General features: G+C 37.9%; 1 protein-coding gene and 2 long non-coding RNA genes across 3 annotated transcripts; all 3 read right to left on the reverse strand.

Moving 5' to 3' along the window:
• Positions 1-1,159: 1,159 nt before the first annotated feature.
• LOC116417680 lies at positions 1,160-1,911 on the reverse strand. Its single transcript, XR_004227932.2, has 2 exons — positions 1,743-1,911; positions 1,160-1,660 (listed from the first exon to the last, which is right to left on the reverse strand). It is a non-coding gene; the product is annotated as an uncharacterized LOC116417680 (long non-coding RNA).
• A 67-nt stretch (positions 1,912-1,978) lies between these two features.
• On the reverse strand, positions 1,979-3,672 carry LOC116417663. Its single transcript, XR_004227903.2, has 4 exons — positions 3,520-3,672; positions 2,619-2,840; positions 2,270-2,527; positions 1,979-2,185 (listed from the first exon to the last, which is right to left on the reverse strand). It is a non-coding gene; the product is annotated as an uncharacterized LOC116417663 (long non-coding RNA).
• Positions 3,673-12,829: 9,157 nt separating this feature from the next.
• LOC116417636 lies at positions 12,830-14,769 on the reverse strand. Its single transcript, XM_031931746.2, has 3 exons — positions 14,096-14,769; positions 13,580-13,792; positions 12,830-13,335 (listed from the first exon to the last, which is right to left on the reverse strand). Exons 1-3 carry the CDS (start codon positions 14,718-14,720, stop codon positions 13,247-13,249), a joined length of 927 nt encoding a protein of 308 aa, XP_031787606.1. The 5' UTR covers positions 14,721-14,769; the 3' UTR covers positions 12,830-13,246.
• Between the last annotated feature and the right edge of the window lie 1,239 nt (positions 14,770-16,008).

Below are 16,008 nucleotides of genomic sequence, written 5' to 3' on the forward strand. Positions count from 1 at the left end.
GAGCAGAGAAAGAAAATCAAAGTGGGAGAGACTGCGAGAAAGGGCTTAGAAACTTTGCCGCGGACTGATGAAAAAATTTCGCTTCATTCGACGCGCCGGCGCAGCTATATATAGCACTGCCGGCGAGTTGTACGTACCAGCTACTAGCTAGCTTTTTCTCATTGTCTCTCGTTTTCTCGTCCGGATAGACAAAGAAATTGATTACTTCGACGAGTGCCCGCGCACGGCTTACGTTGCTCCGTACAGCCGCGGCGAGATAGCCCGACTGGGTCGAGGAAAAGGACAGAAAAGAGAGCGAGGGATGTGCCCTTACGCGAAGCTGACGCGCTCGGCCCTGCAAAACTGCCAACGTTTGCAGACACACGCAGCTGTAGCAAGCGCGAGAACTACCGGACGCTGTATCTCTGGAAGCTCCAGACCTTGAGACCGGACCAGCTTTATTCAAGGGAGAGTGTTTCATTGCTCGTAAATCATTTTTTTTTTCATCGAGTGGCTGGATTTTTTTTGTAAGCTGGATTTTTTTGACACGCACTGTTTTGTCATGACAGGATTTTCACTTTATGGTTTTTTTCTCTGTATATTTGATTTACTTCATTGGGTAGCTCGGGCAGTGATTTTGCAGCTATTTCGAGAATCATTTCAAGTTTAGTTATCATCTTGTCTATTATAATTAATTTGGGAAGAATCCGAGTTGCACTACCCACATAGCACAGTACGTATCAGAAACGTTGTAGAAACGTTTCTGTGGAAACGTTAAACGTTTCTCATAAGGAGTTGAGAAACGTTGTAGAAACGATTCTGAAACGTTAAATTGTCCCACTTTGTAGCAAATTTAAAGTTTGGCAAACGTATGGGAAACGAGTTGCGAAACGTTGCTGCGTCGTTTCTAGCTCTGGGGAAAAAAATTATTTGTAGAAACTGCAACGTTTCAGTTTTGTCGGCGAAACGTTGCTGACCCAATAGCAAAATTTCAAGAATAGGCTCTCAAAAGTTTCAGTTTCTTTTTAAAAACGTTTCTAAATAAATTTTACAAAACTCTCGCGAACGTTTAGGAAACGTTCCTCAGACGTTTTAACTGGCAGATTAAAACATAAAAAAAGACGTTTCATTTTTAATTAATTAAAATAAATTTGTTGAATAAATATAACTCGAGGGTGAGTAAATTTTATGTGCAATGTATTACCAATACCGCCTGCGACATTAATTACAAAAAATACTTGTTAATACAAGAATCGTCGATATTACATTCTAAATTACACTAATATGTGTACGCTCCTTACTTTACCTAAAAACGATCACGAAGAATGAAGAACACAACAAAAATAAACTATACTCGATTATAGTTTCATATCCATTAAACATGGCTGAAATACCTAAAAAAAATAGATGTACAGTTGTACATGCGTATACATATACAGAAAAAACGCAATATAAATCATACAATTATATATCAAATTCGTTTTCTTTTTCGCTAGCTTTTTTGTTTTCTTGAGCTTCATGTTGGTTTCCTTTATCTGTTAGTTCGCCTTCATGTTCCTTGTCTTTGTCAGGGGTTTTTAATTTCTTGGCTGTTGTTTCGATCCTTTTTTTGCTTGCTTTAGCCACGTCCTACACGTGTAATCAGCCTCTTTTGTTTGGTAAGTGGAATCAACTACTTCATCTAGAAATTAATGAATCTATTAGATAACTATTACATACAAAATGAGCATAAAAACATTATTTAAAAAAGGAATATTACTTACTGTGAATCAAATCCCATATGCGCAATGTACTGAACGGTTTCTTTTTCAATTGTCTATTTGTTCCGCAGAAATTGTAATGAATGGCAACTTTGTCAGTTAAAATACTACCTAATTTTTCTCTTGTGACATCGTGTTTCGTGAGCCTTTTTCCTCCTATGGTTCTTAAATAATTTCGCTGTAAAAATATTTCACTTATTCTTTTGTCATATCAAAATTTTACATAAAAAAAGTCTTACTCGCCACTTGCATGACGTAATTTCCATCACGAAGATCATCGTTGTACTTAATGAAATCTTTTAAAGAATCAATCGGGAAACGAGATCGAGTCGCAGACGATTCAGAACAGCAAATCGAATCGTTACTGGAAGTAGGTATCATTACCTGTCGCCTTTCATTTTGAAGCCTTTCTTCGGCTTGATTGCGCAAAACTTCGTGCAACATTTCTGGAAGGAATATTAATAAATACAAATGTAGATTACATTGATATTTCTCATTACATTTTTGTATGTTACGATTATAGACGTTACCAGCTACATATACTATTTTATCTTCTCCTTTCAGACTTTTTATTTCTGTTAGCGCCAGTCGCTGACAGGGGCGTGGTTTCAAAAAGTTCTGCGCGTTTGATGGATCTACATCGAGATTTATATGTTCTTCAGTGACAATTTTTGGTGCTGTTTTTTATTAATTTTTCCTTTTACCATTGGCGTTCAGGTTTGTTTGACCAGCTGTGCGTTTAATCCCTCTATTTTCTTTTCCCCACGCTCGTTGTTGCTTCATAAAGGCTTCATCGAATGAATTTAAGAAACCGTATTGTCAGATAATAAAATTTATGAAAATGTATTATTTGCTGTCCTAATGTCCTAATGTCCTTACCTGCAAATCCTAGTATGTCGGTTACTCCTCGCGTGACCCAGTTTTTTAAAGGCTTCACCCTATTAACAATGTTATTCTGAATCACATATTCCGTATTAGTTTGAGGCCAAGCACACTCTTTTCGATCAAAGTTTAGCCAAAATCCTGGGACAACGACAGCTTCAGGCTTCTGCGCTAATTTCACAATGTACCACATAAAGGTAGAAGACAATTTTTTGGTTCCTGTAAAAAAGCATATATAAATAATTGAATTTCAGTTCATCGAACAAACCATTTATAAAAATGTTTGAAAAACATTGAAAAAATTTGTGTTTACTTTCAATTTTTAATATTCTAATCAATCAACATTTGAATTTATGACTTTAATACAAAGACAATTAATTAATGAAATGCCAGTGGACAAAAAAAATACAGCCAATCGAACAGACCTGTTAACGATTCGCATCGCTTGCAACGGAGCAAGTATTCACAGCTAACTTCAATATTCATTTGAAAAGTTCAGTACTCGACATGGTTGCGAATAGGTACCTAACCTTTTAACGTTTTAATTCGGAGTAATTACATTCTAGTACTTTATTTACCCTTCATGCAATTGCAAGAATATAGATACAACGCTGTTAACATAATTATTGTCAGATAAGTATTTTACTCTGCACTTGAATATTTTGTCTCTTTATGTCTATTCAAGTCTTAAGATTTATCTCTTTATAAAAAGAATTGTCTTTTATTTTACAGATTTTAAATAAAGCAAAGATTCAGGAGTGTGAAGCGTAATATATAGAGTGCAATAATATGAAGAGGCAACACATTAGATTATTTTGGTTACTCTTTTATGTATGTAATTAGAGTAAAACGTGGATTATAAAGCCACTTTGGATACCCATTTACTTTTCCAATTTACCTAAGGAGTGGACATCAACTGTAGTTTCATCATTTTCGGCATCAGAAGAATTATCTTGGTTTAAGTTTTGGAGTGACTGGGTATGAGAGACGGATGGCCCATCAATGATTGGAGAAGCATCTGCTGTATCTAAAAAATATTCAAGATGGTAAGTAACTATATAGTTGATATAATAATATATAAGGCTAAGTAAGAATCTGATTCTAAAAGCAAGCATACTCCAAAAACCAAAAATGCAATTCACTTTGGTAACTAGCTTTTCATAATTTGTAAAAAGATCGTGTCACATTTTTTATTAAAATCAATAACAACTCCATGCTTTACCGATACTAGTTGCATTATTGGATTTTGCTCTATTTTTGGTTCAAGAATCATGTCAAAACTTGTCCTGTTACATGATAGAGGTTATCAAAATTTTGAATTTTATATAGTGTCATTGACTGTGTGAGAAATCAAAGCAAAGTTAGAATATGATTCTGAAGCTTCAAATGCACCAGGAACCAAAAATGCAATGCACTTTTTCAATGAACTAGTCTGCACAATACTTTTTCACAATTTTTTGAACGAGCGTGCCACTTATTTTATCAAACTTGATGACAGATACATGCTTTACTAAAAGCATTTGAATTTTTGGATTGTATTTTTAGATCAAGAATCATATCAAAACTTGTCCTGTTACATGATAGAGGTTATCAAAATTTTGAATTTTATGTAGTACCATTGACTGTGTGAGAAATCAAAGCAAAGTTAGAATATGATTCTGAAGCTTCAAATGCACCAGGAACCAAAAATGCAATGCACTTTTTTAATGAACTAGTCTGCACAATACTTTTTCACAATTTTTTGAACGAGCAACTTGTTTCCCATACGTTTGCCAAACGTTAAATTTGCAACAAAGTGGGACATTTTAACGTTTTAGAATCGTTTCTACAACGTTTCTCAACTCCTTATGAGAAACGTTTAACGTTTCCACAGAAACGTTTCTACAACGTTTCTGATACATACTGTGCTATGAGGGTAGTTTTCGCTGAAAAATGTATACGTAATGTTTTTTTACTCTATATTTTATGCATTGAAATAGGAGCATGAACCGTAGCTCTGTAGTTTCAAAACGCGTGTTGTACTAAACAAGAATAATGATGATTTACTTAAATATACAAAATATTGTTTGCTGACGGGGCTAGATAATCCGATATACTGCGCTGGATAATCGCTTTTTTGGTAAATTCCTTTGTGTGATTACATTTTGATAAATTCTAAATAATTCAAAATTAATATGTCTATATCTATAATTCGCTTCGAGTATGATGTTTAGATTATATATAATTCATATGAATTCATCAAATTACTTGGCTTCTGATACAGCCACAATTCTTTTATGTATATTGTATAGTTTCTAATATGAGTATAATAAAATATTTTGCCTCGATCTAAAAATCGCGGAAACTTGCGTTGCAATAATTTTCATGTCAAGGCTTCGCCCCCTGCTCGCTTCGCACGCTAACCCCCTATTTTAATTTTTGTGTATATTATCAATTTTAAATTACACAAGTGCAAAAAATGTAATTACTTACTTTGTAAAATGATAAATAATTACACGATTGATGGCTCTTAACTTTTCGTTTGTTTCATAAGTAAGTTAGTTTTAACAATAAGTTTCTTTTATAAGTTTTATATTTCTAATAAATTATCCTTGGTAGAATCGGTAACCCATTTAATGGCCAGTTCTTGGAATGGAATATAAGAACTAGGCAGTTTTCTTTGCCATTTCTTAGGCAGAATGTAACCCTTTTTCCAACTTAATGGGCAGTTCTTGGATTCAATCTGCTTACCTTGTTCTTAAGTACAAACTACCCATTATAGTTGGTCGAGTAATAAAACTGGGTTACACGTGCTTATCACAGTTTAAGGTTAGAATTGGAAAACGGTATTTAGCAGGCTTGGATTCGAGTTTTTAGTTTAAAGGAAAGTATAGAATAATTTTTTGCATCATAAAAAAATCTGTCTGACTGGAGACTTAAACCCACGAGACCAAATAAGTACAACCATGAGCCTTAGCCGACTGAGCCACGCAGACCTTGTTCCACACAAGCCCTACGAGCTTCGCCATATGTTTGAATTATTCAAATTTTTCAGCTTACGCCTTAATATTAATAATTTTGTATTTTACAACCGAAAAATAAATTGAATTATTGATATTTTCATGAAATATAGTTCTCAGCCATAAAGAATGCCCAAGATATCGCTACTTTAAGGAAATTTAAAATGTCCAGTTTTTTCGCATTTTACTTAGCCAGTTTTTGCCTTTACGGCAATTTTAAATGGGTGATTTTCTACCAGGGATGCAAAAAGTTCCGACTAACGCTACATTAACTATCCAACGTATCTTATTGAGCGTAGAACACATGGTTTTCTTCTATAGATTAAGTATATTAATTAAGTCGAATTTAGAATCAAAAAACAAAACTTCATGCCGAATTTCAATAACATCGCCTGTATAGTTCCGGAGATATAACGGTATACATGCACACACACACACATGTACACACACAGACACACATAAACAAACACGGAGATAAGCCACCTGGAGAAGCTGCCTCATACAGACCACTCTGCATGCTGGATACCCCGGGCAAGATTTTAGAGCGCATAATCGGCGTTAGAATGGACCAAGTCATTGAAAAACCAGGCGGACTAGCAAAATATCAATACGACTTCAGGACGAAACGCTCCACTCTTGATGCCGTAAGCTTAGTAGTCGACACCGCTAGAACTGCAATAGAAGGAAAAAGATAGAAATGAGGATCCAAGAAGTACCTGTTCTATTATTACACAGGATGTTAAAAATGCGTTTAACTCAGCCAGCTGGGGCAAGATACACGAGGCACTACGAATAAAAGAGGTATCCGCATATATAAAAAGGATTATGTCTGACTACCTGACGACAGAACCCTTTTGTATGACACAAAGAACGACATGAAAACCTATAAAGTAACCGAAGGGGACCCACAAGGGTTAGTACTTGGACCATTATTGTGGAAAATCATGTACGATGGAGTAGTTAGGCTAGAGCTACCCGAAGGGGCAACGGTTATAGGATTTACAAATGACATTGCAGTAGTGATAGTAGCAACGCAAAAGGAAGAGATGACGGAAATCGCTAACGAGGCAGTAGGTATAATCTACGATTGGCTAAAGCAAACTGGACTTGAGCTTGCTAGCCATAAAATGGAGGCTATCCTTATATCTAGTAGAAGAAAATGGAGACAATAACACTGACAGTGGATGAACACGAAATAGACTCTCAGTAGACCATAAAGTACCTGGGAATCACCATGGACGCCAGACTAACGTTTAAGCAGCATCTCGAGAGGGTAAGCAATAAGACAGAAAAAGTTGGTGCTACACTATCGCGACGAATGCCAAATGTGGGCGGACCAACGCAGCGTGGAAGGTTACTCCTAGCCAGTGTAACTACATTAATTATGTTATACGGTGCCCCAATATGGGCGGACGCTATGTTGGTGAAGTCCTATGCACGAAGGCTGTCAACAGTTTATAGGAGAAGTGCATTGCGGGTCGCTTCTGCCTACCGAACAGTATCAAAAGATGCAGTGTGCGTTATCTCAAGTCTCTCACAAAGAAAGTCGGCGTGATGATAATACTCAAAAGGAAGTTTGGAAATCCGCAAAGGAACAAACGTCTAGCTGAGTGGCAAAGACGATGGGACTCCAGTGGAAAGGGGCGATGGACGCACCGCCTCATACCACGTTTTGCTGGCTGGACCAATAGACGACGCGTGGAAGTGAATTACTACCTTATGCAGTTTTTGAGCAGACATGGGTGCTTTCGAGCCAACCTACACCGCTTCAAGATAGAGGACAATCCAAATTGCCCAGTATGTTTGGAAGCAAACGAAGATACGGAGCATGTCTTCTGTGACTGTTCGCGATATGAAATGAAACGAGAAGTACTCGAGTGTTACTTTCAGACGAATTAAAATGGGGTATCACGACTACAAGCAATTAAAAATAGGGTAAAAATTGTCTAAAATAAGAAAATCCGACAAAATACTGAAAATTCTTGTTTCAATGGCATTTTAAAAGAATGTTACCCTATTTCCAATAGCCCGCATCTTTTGAAAGGGACGGTCATTTTCGACAATTTTTTTTTTTAATTTAAGATCTCGGGCTAAGATCTTCAGTAATGCCGGAAAAAATAATGTTCGCTTGGCCAGGTAATAAATTACCCGGGGAGCAATAAAGGCTAATTTTCGGTGATTAGTAATTTGCCCGTAAATTTTTGTTGGCATAATTTGAAGGTGCTACTTATGTTTTATACATATTGCATTTCTAAACGCAGATAAAAAACTTGGTCAACTAAAGTCGGGGATTTTAACTTAGGACGGAGACTGATCTTTATGTGCTTGGGGTCCGTGTGCAAAGATCAAAATAATTAGATTTAATTCGTCCATTAAGTTGAATTCAATTCATTTAATGTTAAAAGTTTTTATAATATATGCAAAGGCAACGGAAAATAAGTAATTCTGATTTTATCCAGAAGTTTTTACGCACATTTATGCTTTATTGAGTCGTATTTCAATATCGCGCAGTACTGCAACTACAAAATTTGAGAATATAAAATCGTGTTTGAAATAGGTCCTTGTCGGAGCAGCGTCCAAGATAGGTCTGTGGCGGTCGCCCAGGCCCGATTGCCAGGCACAGCTGTCGCCCGATGTTTTTGCGACCGGGACGTGCCCAAACACAAGGGAAAGCTTCTCGGGTTTTTCCTGATTCCGTACAGCCTACGGAATTGCCTAATCGGCGGGCCCGCACCTACGCGGGCTACCGGCGTTGGCGGCCATAAAAAGGCTTACTGACCGGTCCGACTCCGAGGTCCAATAAAACGGCTTACCAGCCGGCCCGAACGCTTAGGGTTATAAAAAGGCTTACGGCCCGGGACCCGGGGAGGACAGCGGCACTACGCCTGCCCGTGCGTCCCCTTCACGCCCCTAGCATCGGCGGAGGGCAGGAAAAACGGAGACGCCCGAGAAGCCGACCTTTTTAAGACTCAGTCTGTCCCGCGACACGACACGACACACATCGACTCTCGAACACCCGCAAATTATTCCTGTGAACTTTAAGAATAAATCTCGACACAAAACTCTGAGTATTGCTTATTCTCCCGAGTCCTTCCCTACGGCTTTGCTCTCCCAAAGGTCCTTCTGCCTGGGAGCCGTCGATATATAGTGAGTTTAAGGAGCTGTCGGAGGAGCAGCTGAACGATGCCGCCGCAACGTCCAAGTGGCGCTGCGGTCAGGTGGCAAAATCCCAATTGAACAACAAATATAAGAGAACCGCGTACTTAAGAAAAAAAATCGCTCTTTACCGCCCTTCCTTATATCTTTAAGTAATAGTAACTCATGCAAAACATGGTATTAAGTGCATATTTTTGACGTAGTATTAGAATTACGATATGACCTACCAAGGCACGGTGACTGTATATAAATTTAAGATGGCCGCTTGTTTGGCTGCTCTGTTGCTGTAACGTAATTCCAATACCACGTCAAAAAGATGTGCACTCGGGGGACAAAATAACTTTGAATATTCCGGTCCGTCCAACGTGGCCTACCATGACAATTTTGCCCGATATGTTAGCTGGGTTGTGGCGCGTGCGCAGCCGGCGCTCTTTTTTAAATTTGAAGACGATGTCGATGCCCTGGGTCCGCTGAACCGATTCGGTTCAGCGGACCCAGGGCGGAAACACATCCCAGTTCCTCCAGAAGGAGGATATTACCAGCTCCCTAGGAATCTAACCTAGAAGAGCTTTCGTTGCAGTCACAGCTTTCGTTGCACTTACTAAAATTGTAATTTTTTAAAATAATAACTTTTAAGTTTCACAATAAAGTTTTATTTATTTATTTACAAAAACGTGAGATTTGTTACATTTTTTAAATTAAAAAAAAACATCATTATTCACTTCAAAAGTAAAAGGAATGTTTGGAGCTGAATGTTTACAGCCACTAAACAGATCTAAGCCTGTTACCCTAATGAATAGCCTTTAGCTGCATTACAATTTGCATCTTCCCCTATACCGAGAACTGCAAGAATCTCTGCTTTTGCAGAAACCAGGGCATCGTAGTTTTCCAAAAGCACCTGTGCTTTGTTTGTGTCGACTGGCAAATGTCACTACACTCCAACAAAAACTAAAATGTCATTTTCTGGTGTCAATGATCCATTCCAATGAGGCAATGGTGATAATTCGTTTACATCTGAAACAATTCAATAACTTTGAATTAAAATACAAAATAAAGTTAAATCTTATCAATATTAATTAAGATCAAAGCTTACAAAGGTTTTTCACTCCTGTATTTTGCATACACTTGATGATTTTTTAGCTGATTTATGTGCATTGTATTTTTCACACTCTTCAATTGAATGCTATGAACAATCGATGGATCAGCTGATTCTTTGCCCCACTCGTAAGAAATCTTCGACATTTTATTCAGTTCACCATCTACTGTCAAATGGTCGATGTTGCAATGGTTATCCAACAGCTCATACATTTCTTCACTCGCATTACTGGCATTAATAACAAAACTAAGATTGTTGTATTCATGATGCTTGTGAAAACTAGATGTAGCTATACAGTTTTTGTACTCGTCGAACTTAGAATTGATATTCACCAAACTAGAGCCTTTATAACACTGATCATAAGTTCCACGCGATGGATTTTCAGAGCCACGATTAAAAAATTCTTTTTTCAAATAACCACTTGATCATAATCTAACTTTTGTCGAAACTAGAACTTGTTGCACTTATATATGTTGACATTTAGATTTACTAAGAGCCAATTCAAACAGCAGACTGTAGATCTTGTAGAAGCTGCCCTGTAGTCGCTTCTCATCATAATGACTTTCAGAGACGTGTAAACAAGTTGCTTGGAAGCCCTGCAGAAGTTTCTTCACCATATAGTTGTAACCAAGATTTTGTGACCTCTGGAAGAGTTTTCTTTTTCGCCCATCTGGGTTCATCATGATCTTTCACTACTTCTTTACTTCTAATCATGTATGCTGGGGAAAGATCGATGCCATTTTCCTGAATGCAACAAAATTCATTATTTAGACATTTTCCACTGGTCAACAATAATATACGTAATTATTCCCAATACTCACTTGCAAAAACTGTCGACACTGTATGGAGAATAATCTCTACTAAGTGTAGATTTCACAATGCTTTTGTCAAAACAAATCCATCCGGACTATCCATTACAATATTTTTTCATTATTCTGATTTCTATTTTTCGCTCCAAACAGCTTGGCTTCAGAGTAGACCAATCCAAAAATGAATAATGATGTAAAAAATCTTTCTCTTTGAGAAAGCAAAAAACTTGTAGAACAAAAAACAACGACAAAGAACAAAATATTTACAATTGCTGCATCTAGAAAAATAAAATCATCATTAATTAAATGTATAACCTTATCAAATAGTTAAATTATAGCAATGTTTACCTTATTTTTAATAGTTTATGTAACCTCCATTAGTGTCGATCACTGCAGATAAACGTTTTGGCATGGATGTAGCAAGTTTTTCAAAAAACTGTAGGTCAGCATGCAATGCCCGCCAACTTTGAGTCACTTTTCTTTCGAGCATTTCTTGATTTTCGGCATTCTGTGGAATCCAGTCCTTAACCATTTTTGCCCACATGTTTTCAATGTAATTAAGGTCTGGTGACCTTGGCGGATGATTCAGTCTGATCAGCTTTGGATGTGCTGCATACCATTCTCTGACGATTTGTGCAGTATGGATTGGGCTGTTGTCTTCTATGATGTAAACTGGAGCATCCCCAGGGTATCGTCTCTCGATACCAGGAAGCAAAATGTTATCCAATATGTGGACATAAGTCCTTGACGTCAATTTTCTGGTAATTTTTATCAAGTTTCCTGGGCCATCGCCAGAAATCCATGCCCAATAAGACTTGGTAAATCTGCCACTTTGTCTTTTTGGGATAACATTCTCTGGATTATACCGAGTTACGTCCTGTCGCCAAACACACAGTCTTCCTGAAAATAGAAAATAAATTAATTGACAAATTAACTGATTAAGTGGCAAAATGACTAAAGTCTAAACTCGAGACGAATAATATTGATATTTAAGAAGTAGAATCTAATCTTTTTGTAACTTCAAAACTTTACATGCTTTTAATAGGAGTAGTCAAAAATCCAATTCTCAGAGTAATCGTTAAATAAATAAATAAATGAATAACTTGCCTATCAAGTCTAAATATATGTTGAACATTACCAAACTGACAGAAAAAATAAACAACAGAAATTATACAAAAACGTTTTGGAGCATTGGAGCAACAGGTGACGACAATTGTAGATTATAGTAGCAGACTATAGGAGAGCACAACACACATATAGACCTGACACATGGCACCGTAGATAAACTGCGCGCGGGTGACAATATCACTGACCGTCAAATACTTGCAGTATAAATTTAACTCCAAATAAAAATAGCAAAAGTTAAAACGTAAATGAATTACGTTACCATCCTTAGCGGTGGAAAAAACTTTTTCGTCGACAGCAACCGTTCTCTTCCAGTCTGCTTTGGAACGAAATCGATGCTGATTTGCATAAGTAAGTCTTACTGCATAATCAATAGGATTTCGTATTTGCGACTTCCGTGCTGCTTTCCGACACTTATAATTGAGCCTTTTTTTAATTGATCGACGCAATGTTTTCGGCGAAACATCCAAGTCCAGAGCATCTGGTAGGCGATTAGCGGAAACGAAAGGATTGACTCGGAGAGCATCCTCAACTTGTTGTAATTCTTCATCGGAGATTTTGTATTGCCTGCCACTGTCGTGCGCAGGATTCTCAATGTCCTCTTCCCGAAACCGTTCAGTCCACTTACGTACAGTCATCTCCGTGCAATCATAATATTCTGCCATTTCGTAAAAGCTTACTCCCCTACTCCACAACGCGCGCATTTGATTTAAATTCGCGTCTGTCGGTCGAAACGGCATAATTAAATTTTTAATTAAAAGAGCTATCACACCAAAAACTGCTTGACACTTTGACAAATGAAGTGTGAAGCACGGTGCGAGTACTGTATAACTATAAAGAAAACAATTGAAAATCAAGCTAGTCCCTAAACGGATGCATTCGATTCGTATTATTTGAAAACAGTTTTAAAAATTTACAATTTTAACAAATTTATTCAAAATTAATCAAGTTATCTATTTTTTTTTTATTTTCTATCTATTTATTCGAAGACTTTATCTAAAACATTATTTTATAATTTTACAATTTCTATTCATTTAAATTTTATTAACTTTTATTATAATCTCATTTTATGCAACATAAATACTTTTACAAAATGCATCTTTACATTAACATTTTATCAGCGCTTATAATCTCATTTTACAATAGAATCATCTTTTAAAATTAATCGTTCATATTACATTTTGCAATATAGTTATTTTTACAAGTTACAATCTAGTAAATTTTACAATTTTTATAGCGTTCTACAATAATAGTATTATTTTACAGAATTAATCACCGAGTCTAGTCAGTTTTACATTGATTTAATCAATTTTTAGATTTACTTATAGTTAATGAATTGTGCGCACTATCACTGAATGAAACAAATTGAAAAATAGCTGGAATTACTATATCAGCATGGCAAGCTCTCGTAGATTCTTGTAGAGGGCCCAGTCAATTGGATCAAGCTGCTGGATCTTGACGAGTCCTCTTTTTAAAAATTTGGCTATTTTGATGTATTGAGACCTCATAAAGTTCCACATCCTTTTTACCTGCAAGCATGCACAACAAAAAATGAGTTTATAATTATTAGTAATGTTTTATTATGTTTTCTTAAGGTTTATTTGGCGTTGTTTCTATTTAAAATTTTAGTTTGATTAATTTTTATTGTAATTTGCACATTTCCCAATAAATTTTTTGTTACGCTGAATGATTATAACCTTAACCTATATGTATTAATACAATATTGAACGGCTTTCAACTCTCAAGATGTGAGATTTAAACAAAGAGACTTACTTGTAAGTGGAATACATGGCCCGATGTTCAGTTCTGCTTTGATTCTGCCAAAAATTGCATCCACTTCAACCTCTGAGACGAGACTTGCAAAGTAAATGCCACTCTCGTGGAGACCATTCACTTCTCTGGCCATGTAAATTGGTATCACTTGTCGCAGCTCGCATATGTTCTGCTCGTCCTGGTTCCCCAAGTCCACCATTTCAATTTTGTAGTCTGTAATATAAGAGGTAAACGTGCGATTCAGTATGATTAATTAAGTAGATTACAAATTAAAAATTGGAAAAGGAATAAAACTTAGCAAGTTATGGTGACGAAGGTTACCAATTGAAAGTGGAGCAAAACTAACCACGTAAAAAAGATTATAAATTGAAAGTTGGAAAAGAAAAGGAGCAAAACAAAAGTTATAGTGATGAAGAAGTGCCAAGAATTTGCGCATTGAGTTAGAATGCAATAAAAATCTCTTGCTGACGTTCAATGAGGCCGGAAACGGTTGAAATAGGATTTAGTTTTACTTACCAAACATTTTAGTAGATGCTACCATGCCTATAAAACTCGGGGTGATCCGTTTCCTTCCACTGGGAGGTGTCGACGCTGCGAAGATTGCGATGGAAATGACAAGCCATGCACTGTTGCTGAGCAGGAGTTGGTAAGTAGCTTGCATTTGTTTTTCCAATTTAAAATAATTGCGCCACTGGTCTTCCCACAGCTTTCGCAGAAGCGGCGCTGCTACAGCGCGCGCTGGAGGGTATGCGCACGGACACGGTATGGAGATTGAAACGCTCCAATCTCCCTCCTCTCCCCTCTTCCACTCGCTTCGTAGCTCGCATCTGCCGGTATGCAGCATGTTGTGTGTGTATATATATATATATATATATACACGTATACTGCGAGTTATGCTTAACTTAACCTCAAAGTATGACTCGCGAATTCCACCTTCATGCCCACACAGCATGTCAGTCGAGGAGTAGCTAGACTGGAGAGCACCTTCTGTCGGAGCAGCGGCAGCAGCAGCAGCAGCAGGTCTCCGTTTGCGCGACCGACTACAGAACACGGGACACCCCAGCACTACACGACAGACGGCAGTGAAAAATGATGACAGCGTGCCGCCCGCGCAGCAGCAGCAGCAGCAGCAGGTCTCCATTTTCGCGAGCGAGTCCAGCACGCGGGTCACTGACACCCCAGCACTGCGCGACGAGTCAAAAGGCACGCAAAAAAGAGCGGCTGCTGCGCGTCCGGCTGCGCGCGCCACAACCCAGCTAACATATCGGGCAAAAGTGTCATGGCGGGCCACGTTGGACGGACCGGAATATTCAAAGTTATTTTGTCCCCCGAGTGTACTTAATGCGATGTTTTGCACGAGTTACTATTACTTTAGGATAAAAGAAAGGGCGGTAAAGAGCGGTTTTTTTCTAAAGTACGCGGTTCTGTTATATTTATTGTTTAATCGGGATTTTGCCACCTGACCGCAGTGCCACTTGGACGTTGCGGCGGTACTGTTCGGCTGCTCCTCCGACAGCCCCTTCAGTGAAAAAAGTTGATTCAAGCAAGTATTGTTGCGTTGCAACATTTTCTCCAATGCTACTTCAGCATTGAACGTGTACATATTACGTTTGCGCCTGCGCGCGCACCGAATGAGTGTGTGTGTGTATGTATGTGCCTACTGAGTCTAGCGCGGTGGCAGCACCGCACGTTGCTGCCTCCGCCATCTTGAGCGGGACTCTCCCGCTCTTTCGCGCGGCTTGTCCGTCAGTCACCGACTATCATTCGAAGCGTGCGGAGCTCCCTCGCGACTCTGTCTCCTAGAGACTGCCGGGCATACTTGCTCATATCGAATCACTCTGTCTCCTAGAGACTGTCGAGCATACTTGCTCATACCGAATCGTTCTGTCTCCTAGAGACTGCCAGGCATTCTTACCTACATTCAAATCGCATTTATTCGCCTCGAAATTGTGTATGTGTGTGCTTCGCATTGCAATTTCGTTGTATCTAACCGTCGAACCACGTGTTTGTCGTGTGCGTTGCGCCATTGTTCTTCACGATGTCATGCCGGCCTTTGTTCGTTTTAATATTTCGTATTAACTATTAATTTTTTTCTGTTCATCTTAACCATAAGTGTATTCAGTGTAGTGTAATCATAAAATAAAAAGGGTTTTTATGCCGAAAGGCTTTTCCCTGTAATTTGGTGTAGTGCAATTAATAGAACCACTCATTCCTTTCCAAAAATTCCGGAATAAAATCAATTTACTCTAACGAGGCCTTTATGTGCTTCTCACAAAAAGGCCACGATTATTCAAGTATGATATGTAAAACAAGGTTATTTTAAAAATTAAGTCTGGGCGTAGTATAGCATATAGTTATATTCAATATATTGAGACGGCAGGTCCCACCTGGGAGATAAGAGAGCAGCAACAGATAACTTGCCTGGCGAA

The sequence above is a fragment of the Nasonia vitripennis genome, chromosome 5 (assembly GCF_009193385.2).
Source record: "Nasonia vitripennis strain AsymCx chromosome 5, Nvit_psr_1.1, whole genome shotgun sequence".
NCBI lineage: Eukaryota > Metazoa > Arthropoda > Insecta > Hymenoptera > Pteromalidae > Nasonia > Nasonia vitripennis.

Coding starts and splice junctions, on each gene's coding strand:
- LOC116417636 (XM_031931746.2), bottom strand. CDS start 14,720: ATGGAGACCTGCTGCTGCTGCTGCTGCTGCGCGGGCGGCACGCTGTCA. Junction 13,793..14,095: donor AGCATCTACTAAAATGTTTG/GTAAGTAAAACT, acceptor CTTATATTACAG/ACTACAAAATTGAAATGGTG. Junction 13,336..13,579: donor GCCATGTATTCCACTTACAA/GTAAGTCTCTTT, acceptor GCATGCTTGCAG/GTAAAAAGGATGTGGAACTT.